Below are 12487 nucleotides of genomic sequence, written 5' to 3'. Positions count from 1 at the left end.
TTGTTTAGTAATTTAGAATAATTTGGAGATAATGCACTTTACTATTTTTTTCTGAAGTCTTATATAAGTGCAGCTCATTTTAGTCTGAATCCGTGTCTTTTAAAATATGTTCCCAAACATCTGTTGTGCAAATAGAATTTATATGTATGAAATTGTGTGACTACCTAGGTTCTTCACTTTCTGCTGTCTGGGGTTTTAGGAAGTCTTGGCTATGTAAGATGATGACAATTTTTGGTTTAGGTATTTGTCAACTGTTTGTTATATACTGACATTTGCAAATGACATTTGCTTTTTCCATTGTATGTAAATAAGCCATCCAAGGTTGTAAACTACTTTGTCTCTTCAATGTTTAGAATGTGACAAGACGAGGAAGCAGTCCTGGCAGCCTGGAAGTTCCAAAAGACCTTCCTGATGTATTGAACAAACAGAACCAAATGCGTCCTATAGACGACCCAGGCGTGCCATCCGAATGGACATCGCCTGCTAGTGCAGGCAGCAGTGACCTCATCAGTTCAGATAGCCACTCTGACTCGTTCAGTGCTTTTCAGTATGATGGCCGCAAATTTGAAAGCAAGTATACTTTTTCAAAGTAGGAGCATTTTTGGTTGACTGCTTGTGAATTTCCTTTTCCGAGTTTTCTTTTTTAAGTTATATGCCAGCAGTCTTTTGTAAAAAGAGCTTATTTTGATTCCCCTCAGAAATTACTAGTAAGTTAATGGAGCAAGCAGGGTTCTTGAGAGAATCGTTTTTATAGTATATGAATAAAACAGCACTGAAACATTGCTGTACAAAAGCTAAACAGTGCTCAGAAGTTAGAAAGCAGTATTTATTGTCTTTTCTCTGGAGTGTATCTGCGTTTTATGCACAAAATGTAAAAATGAAAGACTGCTTACTTCAGAATTTATTTCAATTCTTTTGAAAAATTTAGGTAGAAGGTAAAGAAGGCCATCTGATATTATTACAGTGGTCTTTTTGTAGCTGTAGATTAATGGAGATACTAAATGTAATATCATAAAATTAGTATGCTATTGTAATAACTTAGTATGCTTTTCATTCATTTCATGCATCTGTTCCCACTCTTACTCATATGAAGGGGTTATTGTAGTTGCTTGGAATTATGTTTTCATGTATTACAAAAGGGAGAAATAACGTTTGTATGCCAGAAGTATTTATTGACAAAATTGCAATTTTTGTATATATAGTTGTTATGTAACTAAGTGATGTTATTTAACTACATTTGAGCATGATATTTTGTCTTAAGTGTTGAAAAAAACATTAGCCAGAATGCCATTTGCTGTAATATTTGTAGTTTGAAGTTAGTACTTTAATGAAAAACTTGGCTATTTCTTTCATTTTACAGATTTTGCATATAAACTTAATGTATGTTTCCATTATTTTTACTTTATTCTCATTTAGGTACACTTACAGCGACTAAGCAGAATACAGGACATGCAATAGGAGTGTCTTCTCCAGAAGTTCAGTCACAGTTTTGTGACAGAAATGAGAATGTCCATAATAGCCAATTACTTTCTGCTTTTACATCTTATGTAAATTGTGCAACAGTGTGTTGGAAGCATAGGAGATGTACATACAAGTTTTACATGGAAGATTTTGGAGGTGCTAGGCTTTTGTATTTTATATTAGTGGTATTTTTAAATTGTCAGTTAATACAACACTTTCCTCATACAGATTTCAGCTTTGGCACCGAGGCAGGGACACCAGCTTCCACTGATGTTGATGCAATTTCAGGACAACAACAGAGTGCCGAGGAGCAAGAAGTAGCCAGTCTAACTACACTCCACATAGATTCGGAAACAAGTAGTCTCAATCAGCAACCATTGTCTGCTGAAGCTGCAACTATTACTGGTAAAGTAGTTAAAAAAATAATCATTTTTTTTCAGAATTTCTCCACCCATCCTGAAGAATACAAGGTTCAGGTTCTGTGATGAATCTATATTCTGTATAAAACAATTCTTGGAATTCAGTTACTGTTTGATTGCAATAGAACACTAATGTGTGAAATAACAATTGGAAATATTTTCATTGACTTAGCTATATACATAATCCGTTTCTTGATGCTAAATGTGTTTTAAACCCTTCATGAGAAAATCTATGTAATTATCAGAGAGAAAATGTACCACAAAGTGTAAGCTAGATCTTACCAGTGTCCTTATATTACTGGTTGCCAAATAGCTAGTTTTGAGTAAGTTATTTTTTCTTGAAAGGCTTTGCAAGTGCTTTCAAACCAGTGCACAGAAGTCCTATGCAATTCTTTTGTTTACACCCATATTAACCTCTCTCCATATTGTCTGTTGTTAAACTTGGAACTTTCAATATGCAGAATATTATTGTAACATGTAAGATCAGCTTCCATTTGTGTAACTTAATTCTTTTTCTTTTAGGGTTTTCCCTGTTTTGTCATAAAAGTAAGCCTGTAATGAACCAAACCAGTGTTTCACAACCTCAGTCAAACTTGAGGCTCTGCCAATTTATTTTGCAACTATTTCTTGAGAAAGAGAGAGGATTAACAATTAGATTAACAGCTATCAAGTGATGCAGTTAACCCAAATTGAATGGGCTGCTTTCTGAAAGAGAGAATCTCCCTCTCTCAGAAGTATTTGGAAGAAAGGTCTCTCAACATATTTTATGAATGAGACTTGAAGACATCCATAGTCATTTTTATACTCCTTGTTCCATAACCGTTAAGCGCTACCATGCCTATCACAATCCTGGGAACAAGTACTGATTTGTCTGTGAAAGCTTACACCTACCTACAGTGTCCTGTTCTCTGTGACAAATCAAACTTCATTTTCAGAGATACTGAAAAGACCATCTTTCCTTGCAGCTATTTTCATATTGTGAAATTGCCTTTCTGCTGAAAAAGTATGATATTAGCTTTTTCAGTGTAGTTGTTTAGCTTGTGCAGCAGTGATCAGCTTGACTTTTATTCTCTTCACTTTTCTCTTTGCTGTGTGCTTGTTGAGAGTCCTCACAGAAAATGTTGTCTGTTTGTTTCTGTGTTAATGATTTCATTACTGTTTGGTGTTTTTGTCTAAGTTTGCACTATAATTGTTAAGATTGCAATTAATGACGGAGTTGTCCATTGAGAAAGTTCCGTGGCTGTCTTTTCTTGTTGTTTGGACCACTGTTTTAGAGAGGCAGCTTTTGTGTGTCATTTGTATCAGTTAAATGCAAGGTTTCCTGAGAGGAAGACTTGTGCACTTTTACCGTCTGTCTCTGTCTGACTGTTCCATGCCCCCAACAGTGTTGGAACCCATTGTCTAATTTCTGCTAAATTGACATATTAGAAGAAAACAGAAGGGGTTTTTTTTGAAATTTTATGAAAGATAGGCAGCTGTATAGTGAAAACCACATGTATGAAGAAGAGTCCTATGACAGGGAGACTGCAATGTGAATTCTCTTTATTAGATACCAGAAAATCCATGCAGAAACTCAACTTCAAAGCACACTCATAGGAAACCAGTTTTCAGTAGTTCTGCTGCTCAGAAACCTACTTGTTTCTAAACACGTTTGAGGGTTTGGGGAAAGAAAATTTCTTCTTCGCATATAGGCATTATTTCATATTCTTAGCAAATGACTGAGTTTAATATAGACTGCTGTTTACTAGTCTCGGAACAAGTTGAACCCATAGTATTCCCTGTCAAATTTGAATCCATGTATGCTGGGGTATCTTCTAGTACTTCTTAGATGACTCCAGTAGTTTAGTAATTTTTCCATAATTATGTCTGCCCATTATTTTCCATTATATGAAGGTCTGTTTCCCTTTCCCTCTCTTTTTGTCTCCCCACCCTATTGCTTTTTCTCTGGACCTATTTCAGTTGTCTTAGTGAGCAGAATGGAGAAGTAGGAAAAGGTTTCTTTGAACATCTTTAAATGTGTATTTTATATTATCTTGTGTGTATGTGGAAAACAAGTGATCAGTAATGAGTGGAGAATATAATTTAACTGTTGAGTTAAACAGTCATCTGTGTGTGAAGGAGTAGTGGAAAAGGAAAGGCACTACCACAGTTTATCATTTACAGAAATTAATGACATTCATATGTATGTCCCTCTCTCCTGCATAGAGGTGTTGATTTAAACATGGTAAAAGTTGCATTACCTTTGTCATATAAAACAGATAGAAATCTTTGCAGTTTAACAATTTAAGTTCATTTACCACAATTTCTGTTCTGATAACACTTCACATTTTCTATCAAGTTCCTTAAACAATGTAATTTTGTTCAGAAGAAAGTACATTTGACAGCCCAATAATTTGGGGAAAATACTCTTAAGAGCCTCATTTTTGATTTGCTATCCCTAAAGTCCAATTAAACTTGTTTAGCAGAAGATAGTGCAGAAGAAAAACACAAGTACCAGCTCCCTCCCCCTCTGTAGGTATCTCAGTAGAGATCAAGTAGTTGTCTAGAGAGGTTGCCCAGTGGTGATCACAGAAAGATGCCTTTGCAGCACTGCCAAACTTGTATTATTCTGTCTTAGAGGAAATAACATTCCTTGCACTATATAGAACATTCCTTCCATATGGATTTTCTAATCACCAGATAAACATCAAAGAATATCAGTTCCTGGTATGAGCTTTTATTTATAAATTAACTTGTATGCATCCATAAACCTGGAAAAATAGTTGTTCCAGCAAAATTTCTGTTTAAATAATTTGCTGGAGAGAAATTTAGATGAAGGAATGTAGAGAGAAATTTGACTGATTCAGAGCACTGAAAGTGCTGCAGAATAAACGCGTTTAAAATGTTTTGGACTTAAAATGGAACTCTGTTAATCCATTTGACTATCTGATTTTGATGTTCATCTCTCAGCTTTCCTGCATGTAATTTGTTGTCTTTTGGAGCACCATTCACAGGGAGATGTGCTTACAGTTTTTATAACTTTTCTTTTTTTTTTTTTGGACAGATTTGGTATACTAAAGTAGTTCAGTTTATTTTAATGCTATGTTTAGTCAACATTTCAGCTCAAGAAAATAGAAAAGGCTTTTAAGGTAACTGTTAAAAATTGCATTTGCAGGCTCTGAAAGTGCTTCTCCAATCCAATCTGCTCTTGGATCCCGATCACAGACACCCTCTCCTGCCACTCTTCATGCAGATCATATTGAGCAGAAGGATCTGCAGCTGGATGAGAAGCTCCACCACTCTGTTTTACAGACGCCAGATGACCTAGGCAGTATCTGGAATAGAAACTATAAACCTGTTTTTTTTTTTTCCTTTCCGATGCAATATAGTGAAGTAGCTAGTATCCCATTAGCTGTAGACAATCCTGTACAAGTCTATTTCATCTGCACTTTTACAAATATTTAATTGCAGTTATTTTCTTTAAAAGCAAACAAAACACTTTTTGTCTTGCATTTCATTGGAACTATTTGCAGTAGATTACTGGTCCACACATTAATAATTGTTCTTTTTGATATGTAGAGTTGTGCCAACTTGACCTGCTATGTGGTCCTCCCATGGACAGTTCTATCATTAATGTACAAGTAATAAGACACGATTTTTAAGTAGTGTTTTAATTTCTTCTTGGAATATCTGTTGTTTTCCCTTTATTGTTTATAGAATATATATATAAAATTACTTTAGTTATCAAATTCTAGAATATGTTTTGTAATGTAAATACAAAGTTCCCATTTCTCCCATATTTCATCTCATGGAAACAGAATAGTGTCTGATGCATATTTCAGGCCCTTTTCTTTTAAGTAGCCTACTGATGGACAGAAATGCCATCATTTTGCATTATACTTTGAAATCTACAACCCAGAAACCATTAGTGTCTCTACCACAGTGGTCCAGATCTTCAAAAGAAGAAGCTATGTGATAAGGCTGAATTCAGATTTCATTTTAATTTTGTATGCCTGTGGGAGCTGCAAGATTTTCAGAAGATCTCAGCAGGTTCTGGTGCTGAGGTGTTTTGAAAATAAGTGTGAGAGGGACAAGAGGAAAAATCTGGATACCTGCAGCTTTAAAACTGTGGCTCTTCAGCTGGTTTGGTGTGTTTGTGTAGCCACATCAAGAGCGAGCCATTGTAATCTATCATTTTTCTTTGTACGGATGAACTGAAATGAACAGACCTTCCACCTAAAAAGACTGTTCATTCATATAATGTGTAGAGATAATGTGTACTGATGTGTAGAGAGAACTGGTTGAGAGTAAGACTGCATGGTGCTAAGTACTGAATGTTGCCTCTCAGTCATACAAATTTACCACTTAAAGAACATTAGCCAGAGACAGCAGTTTACTCCCATCTTTCTCTTCAATTTGCAAGTAAAATACATGAATAGTAGATTCTAAGGAAAATCACCTTTCTGTTTTATTGGAAAAAAGTATAAAGTTGAAATGTAACTATGCTTGGAGGGAGGCAAGTGGAGTTCTGGAGATTCATTGACTCCAAAAAATTGAGAAACTTCTTATAAAAGTATTGGCCCTGTGAGGTCCATCAGATTAGTATTAGGGCTGCAGCAGTGACCTAGATTGTTACTTATGAAATGAACATAAGAAACAGATCAATTCTTTTAGAGAGTTTGAAAGTAGATTTATAGTTAAACATTTTTGAGATGGCTTAATGGGTAAGAAATATCTTGCTCTAAAAGCCTTTTTCCCTTTGGTTTTAAGAAAACTGTGTATGTAATAGTTATAGCAGAACTTCTCTTTCTCTGAAGAAGTAGGTCTCACTGTACTTTTTTCTTCCATTACAGAAACTAGTGAATTTCCCTCAGAATGTTGCAGTGTGATGGCTGGGGGAACACTTACAGGATGGCATGCAGATGTTGCTACTGTGATGTGGAGGCGGATGCTAGGAATTTTGGGGGATGTCAACAGCATCATGGATCCAGAAATTCATGCCCAGGTTTTTGATTACCTCTGTGAACTGTGGCAGAATCTGGCCAAGGTAAAAGAACTGAACATCTTCTCCAAGTTGATCTGATTGGTCAGGATTTTCAGAGGGAAAAAATATCACCTTATAGATTTCCCTTAAATGTTTTTATCTTCTTGTTTTGTTTTTGATTATTGCAGATAAGAGACAATCTTGGTATTTCAACAGATAATCTAACTTCACCATCTCCACCAGTTTTAATTCCACCACTAAGAATTCTAACACCTTGGCTGTTCAAGGTAAATTTGAGCACTGAGCAGTGAAACAGAAGCAAAAAATTGTGTAATGTGTGTAATTTACTTTTGTCTTCTATGAATAATAAACATTTTTCTAAAACTGTAGGCAACAATGCTGACTGATAAATACAAACAAGGCAAGCTACATGCTTATAAGCTCATTTGTAAGACAATGAAGCGAAGACAAGATGTATCTCCAAACAGGGATTTTTTAACTCATTTCTACAATATAATGCACTGTGGGCTTCTTCATGTTGATCAGGTAAGTTTAATTATGATATTCAAGTTAAAATAAATAGAACTAACAATTAAATTGTTTTGTTGGGAATACTGAATGGATTTTAGCTGAGTAATTTAACTTTGTCTTTAAAAATAGTTATGTGACTGATACTTTTTACAAGCTTTGATAACTGATTCTTGGTTGTAATCAGGAATGCTTTTTTTTGTAGTCCATTTCAAGCAAATAAGAGGGCAGAAAGGGTACTCTTTCTTTTTTTACTGATATTATGGTACAGATTGAAGCATACAAGAATGAAGGAAGTAGATCTCTCTAACGTCTGCTCTTCTTCTTACATGCTCCCTGATGTAACAGTTCAGCTAGTGGAAAAGTAAATTGTGCTCACTGTATGTCTGGAGTAGTTTATTTCTACAGCAAGTATAGGAACCAGTAAAATGAGACATACTAAGTATATTTAATCGAGGGAGTAGATCTTTATAAGATTTAATATGAAAAACTCTGAAAATACTGTATGGCTTAAACACTCTTTTTAGAGGCGTACATCAGAGGTGTGAAAAAGTTGTTTTTGTGACCTTTTTAGGTGAGCACTTGAAGGTATGGGGAGAACAAAAGTTCAAACATCCCTTTTTGGTTAGCTGGGCTAACCAGAACTACTTTAAAATTATTCCACAGACAGCTATAGATAGGACAGATCTCCTATCTCTGTCTTCTAACAACTACTTTACTCTACTTTTCTTACTGGATTGAAAATCTTCATATAACATATTGCCATCTGCTGAATACCATTATTATTGGAGAATTATGTGGAGAGGGGAAAGGGTTCCCTTTTTGCCTAATCTTGGGATGTTTTTTAATACTGATTATATTTTACACTTTTTCTAATACTTTGAAAGGGAATACATCGTGTACATTATTTTAAAAACTGCTTCATTAAGTCTACAATCACATAATATACCGTGTTGAATAACTATATACCAGGTATGTTATAAAACACTTTATTATAATTCTTTTATGGTTCCATAAAGGATATAGGTAAGAGCTTAATACCTTTCTAAAAGTTATAGTCAGGTGACACTTGTTGGAGGGGATTTAAGCATGCTGTTAAGAAGGTATGAGCAACTTGATGTAGTGGGTGGTATCCTTGCCTATGGCAGTGGGGTTGGAACTAGATGATCTCCAAGGTCCCTTCCTATCCAGCCATTCTATGATTCTATATAATAAGTGGTTATCTCACTATCTCTCCTCTGTAGATATTTAAATGAACTGTTAGTCATCTATCAAACTGTTTAAATGTAAATGGATATAAGATGGGACCTGGTGCCAAGCTGGTGCAGTAGTGTCCAAAGTTGAATCTATAAAGTTAATCTGTAAAGTATACCACAGCTTACTTGTATTAATATGAATATTCATAATGAATATATCTTTTTAGTGCTACACCTTCTTCAGTAATGAGAATTTAGAGTGTCATAATTGCTCCAATGAATTTGCATGCTTTTTTACTCTCAAGCTTCAGTAAATATCTGCCTTTTTTCATTCAATGTTTATCTTCTTGACATTCTTCTTTTCCTTTTTTCCTTCTTCCTCTTGCAAGGATATTGTCAATACAATCATCAAGCACTGCTCTCCTCAGTTCTTTTCACTTGGTTTGCCTGGTGCCACCATGCTTATTATGGATTTCATTGTGGCAGCAGGAAGAGTGGCAGCTTCTTCTTTTCTCAATGTAAGTGCTCATCAGATCATTCTCATTTATGGGCAAATAGGAAGGATATGAGAGAAAACTGAGCAATATTTTTCCTTGGCTAGGGGTTCGTTTGTCACCAGACGTCAGTGTAACAGTTAGCAAATACAGATACTGTCAGTGCTTCACTCTAGAACACTACACATGCAAGTCCTCTACAGAAAATGTAATGCAAAGAATGCAAAAATTACTGTTGAAACAGTAATTTGGGAGTCCTAGGATTTCTGACTGCTTTAAAATGTTTTAAAATACATGTCAATTTAGACTGTAACTTAATTTTAGAAGTATGTATATATGTGTATATAGATATATTTGTATACTGGATATGTATGCATATATACATTTCTATATCTAGTATATATATACAGTATATACAAGTATATCTATATACACACTGCAATGACTTTCATACTCTGGCTTAAGAACTCGTGTATCTGATAGTGTTGGCCTTTTCAGATGTCTCTCTGATATTGTTACCTAGGCATCTTCAGCCTTGTATGGTGATATTGATATGATTACCTAGGTTTTGTTGACCTTGCATGCCTGTGCTCTCTCAAAGGTCCACAGTACTCCCCTCCAGTTGTCAGCAACTTTTGGCTGTTTCTCAAATCATTCTCCCTTTAAATCACCTGTGAAATGTAGCTTCCCTTAAGACACTATCAAAGCTGACCTTCGTCGTCTTCTTATACCGTTATCTGTCACATCCAGCAGTCTCATGTCACATCCAGTATTTTTCCACATCCAGTTCAATTAGCTTAACCTAAGACCCAAGCCTAGTTAGCCGCTCAGTCATTTGTCTGTTGTCCTAACAATTCCTCCAGTTCCCTTTGGCCAGCTTGGAAAATGGGAACAGGGAGTGTGCATGAGTAGCAATCCATGGGGCTATGGTCTCAGTTTACTCAGCTTTGCAGAATTTGGAGAAGGAGAAAGGAGATAGCTGTGCTAGTCATTGTTCTTTATTAAGGCAGCTAGAAATGTCACCTTCCTGTGATTGCAGTAAGAATACTCCTCACATTTTTTTTTCTTTTAGGCACCAAGAGTTGAAGCACAAGTTCTTTTAGGATCTCTTGTCTGTTTTCCCAATTTATATCATGAACTACCAGCTCTTCACCCAAACATTCCGGACATTGCTGTGTCTCAGTTTACAGATGTTAAGGTAGGAAATTAAGTATATGTGGATAGTATTCAACCACCAAGTATATTTTTAATATGATGATGTTCCAGGAAATATTAACTACAATTTTAAGATTCTAAATTTTTTCACACGTCATTTCAAATAGATTATAAGGCTTAAGATTACAAAAAATCTTGTAAAACTTTATACTTCTAAACGTACTGATAGTTGAGTCAGAATTCTTCCTGACATTGTTCTTAAGGCACTGTAATCATTTCTTCTGCAGATACTTCCAAAGACTTCTTTAATTAATATAGTTTTGATTGGGAAGAATATGATTGTTTAATACCTACCTCAAAGTGACCAGTAGATACTTTGTGTAATATCCTTCATGGCTATTCACAGAAGCTAGCTTTAGGGAGATCATTTTTTTGTTTGTCTGTTTTGTTTGATTTTTTTTTCCCCCCCCCCCATGATACATTATGAAAATATGTTGGATGAACAGTTAATTAGCAGAAATTATGACAGTAACCTGTGGAATATTCTTGGGGTAGCACAATAATGAGCATTTGGGACAGATGAGAAGCTTGGAGTAGGAGCAAGCAAACAGTTTGTCTGACCATAAATCTAGGGACTCAGCTAAGCTACGTGCCTGTGTGCTATAATAAAATTCTAATTTCCTAAGATTTCATGTGACAGAGGAGTATTTTCATCTTTGTTTTAGGAGCTCATAATTAAAACTGTGTTAAGCTCAGCAAGAGAGGAACCGTCTGGTCCTGCACGGTAGGTCAGAAAACAAAAGTACAAAAAGAGCTTCTACATTAATAGCTATATATATATATATATATATATATATAAATATTGTTTTGAAGAAAATATATTGGAGACTGTAAAGTAAAACTTTGTATGTATTTTATTCATGTTTTTCTTCATCACTATCAAAACTGTCACCCACCATGTTAATTCAAACTTGTTTGTAAATAGAGATAATAAAACAAAAGACATTATGTGTCAGACCAGAGGTTGACAGTAGTCCTTTCTCTGACAGTGGATGATAGAAGAAGGTGTAAATATGAGTAAGAGCGTAAGCTTTATGCTCTCCCATGCTAACCTGTTTTTCAGCTCAGGAATTTTCTGCACTAGAAGGGGCACTTTTGAGTTTGATTAAGGCCAAGATTATTTATGAAGGAGGTATGGTTATCTTTTATTAGACCACATTATATGGAGAAACAGAAATAATCCAAGGTACTTGAGTTCTTCTTTACAGTACGGAAGTGAAGTAGATAACATTGAGCTATGCATTAAACTGGGAACAACTGCTGTGATGCTTGAAGCCTAAGCACATTCATCAAATAGAGAACTTCAAAGAAGATAGTTACCACTTTTCTTTACCATTTCTTAAATTACCTAGTGTTTTGCTCCTCCTTCCCAGTCCCCAGAGTTACAGGGTCCTGCATATGGGATTGGAGTGGGAATCTGTAATGCCTACCAAGGAAGAGCACACCTTTGTGCCTTGTGTATTTGGATAGTGTCCATATATGTGATCAATTAATAGATTTTTGCTGAAAAAAAAGCAAAATACGAGAAACACATGCCTGAAGAATGTTACAGAAAAAAATATTCATTGCACCTTAAACACCTTAAAATGTTTTGCTGGAAAACCAAGAGCAGTTTTTATTGGCCCATTTATCTGTTCTTCACTTGAGCTGGTAATATCTCCCAACACAAGAAAGGGAAGGGAAGGGAAGGGATGTCCTGAGATAATTTTAATTTAATTTTCATGTTCTTTTTTTTTTTAAAAAAAAAAAAAAAGAGCTCGAAAAGGATACACTCTCCATTCTGCTTTTGAAAAAGGTGTTTTAAATTCAGATGGTTCAGAACATTACTGCTTATTCTGTGGCAACTTCAGTTCTGGCAGTGTGGCTGGGAGGAGAAAAGCAACATTCTGCATGTCCTTATATCCTGTCTGACTGTGAGGGTTTGTATATAGGAACAGGAGGCACGTGTGCATGCCTGACCTTTCAGAATGCTGAGTGATCCTGCCCCCAAACTGCAGAGTTGGAGCACTGTATGTAATGGCATTAAACGAAGATTAAAAAGGAATAGATGTCCAGTGTCTCTTTGGGATATCTGTGCCCCTTTCCTTCTCCTGGAAGAGGGATGGGTATGTCTTCATTGTGGGGAGAATGATGTTTCCACAGCTCTTGAAGTCTGACAGCCTCACTCTTCAGGGGCAGTTTATCCACTGTCTCTTTGGGGAATCATCTCTC

The 12487-nt window shown here is 35.6% G+C and overlaps 1 protein-coding gene across 18 annotated transcripts in view; it reads left to right on the top strand.

The window, feature by feature from the left end:
- RALGAPA1 (Ral GTPase activating protein catalytic subunit alpha 1) overlaps window positions 1-12487 on the top strand; it is a 131425-nt gene that overhangs the window by 50258 nt on the left and 68680 nt on the right. For 10 of the 18 annotated variants that reach the window (XM_048059643.2, XM_048059651.2, XM_048059642.2 and 7 more), the window contains 10 exons: window positions 354-570; window positions 1417-1617; window positions 1690-1866; window positions 5035-5187; window positions 6713-6906; window positions 7032-7130; window positions 7234-7389; window positions 8957-9085; window positions 10134-10259; window positions 10942-11000. In XM_048059643.2, coding sequence (XP_047915600.2) covers window positions 354-570; window positions 1417-1617; window positions 1690-1866; window positions 5035-5187; window positions 6713-6906; window positions 7032-7130; window positions 7234-7389; window positions 8957-9085; window positions 10134-10259; window positions 10942-11000 — 1511 coding nt within the window. The remainder of the gene's footprint in view (window positions 1-353; window positions 571-1416; window positions 1618-1689; window positions 1867-5034; window positions 5188-6712; window positions 6907-7031; window positions 7131-7233; window positions 7390-8956; window positions 9086-10133; window positions 10260-10941; window positions 11001-12487) is intronic. The other 8 variants (XM_048059652.2, XM_048059645.2, XM_048059655.2 and 5 more) reach the window with 3 other exon arrangements.

The sequence above is a fragment of the Anser cygnoides genome, chromosome 5, assembly GCF_040182565.1.
Source record: "Anser cygnoides isolate HZ-2024a breed goose chromosome 5, Taihu_goose_T2T_genome, whole genome shotgun sequence".
Classification (NCBI taxonomy): domain Eukaryota; kingdom Metazoa; phylum Chordata; class Aves; order Anseriformes; family Anatidae; genus Anser; species Anser cygnoides.
Note: the sequence above shows the minus strand (reverse complement) of the source record. Positions and strands in the feature narration are given on the sequence as shown.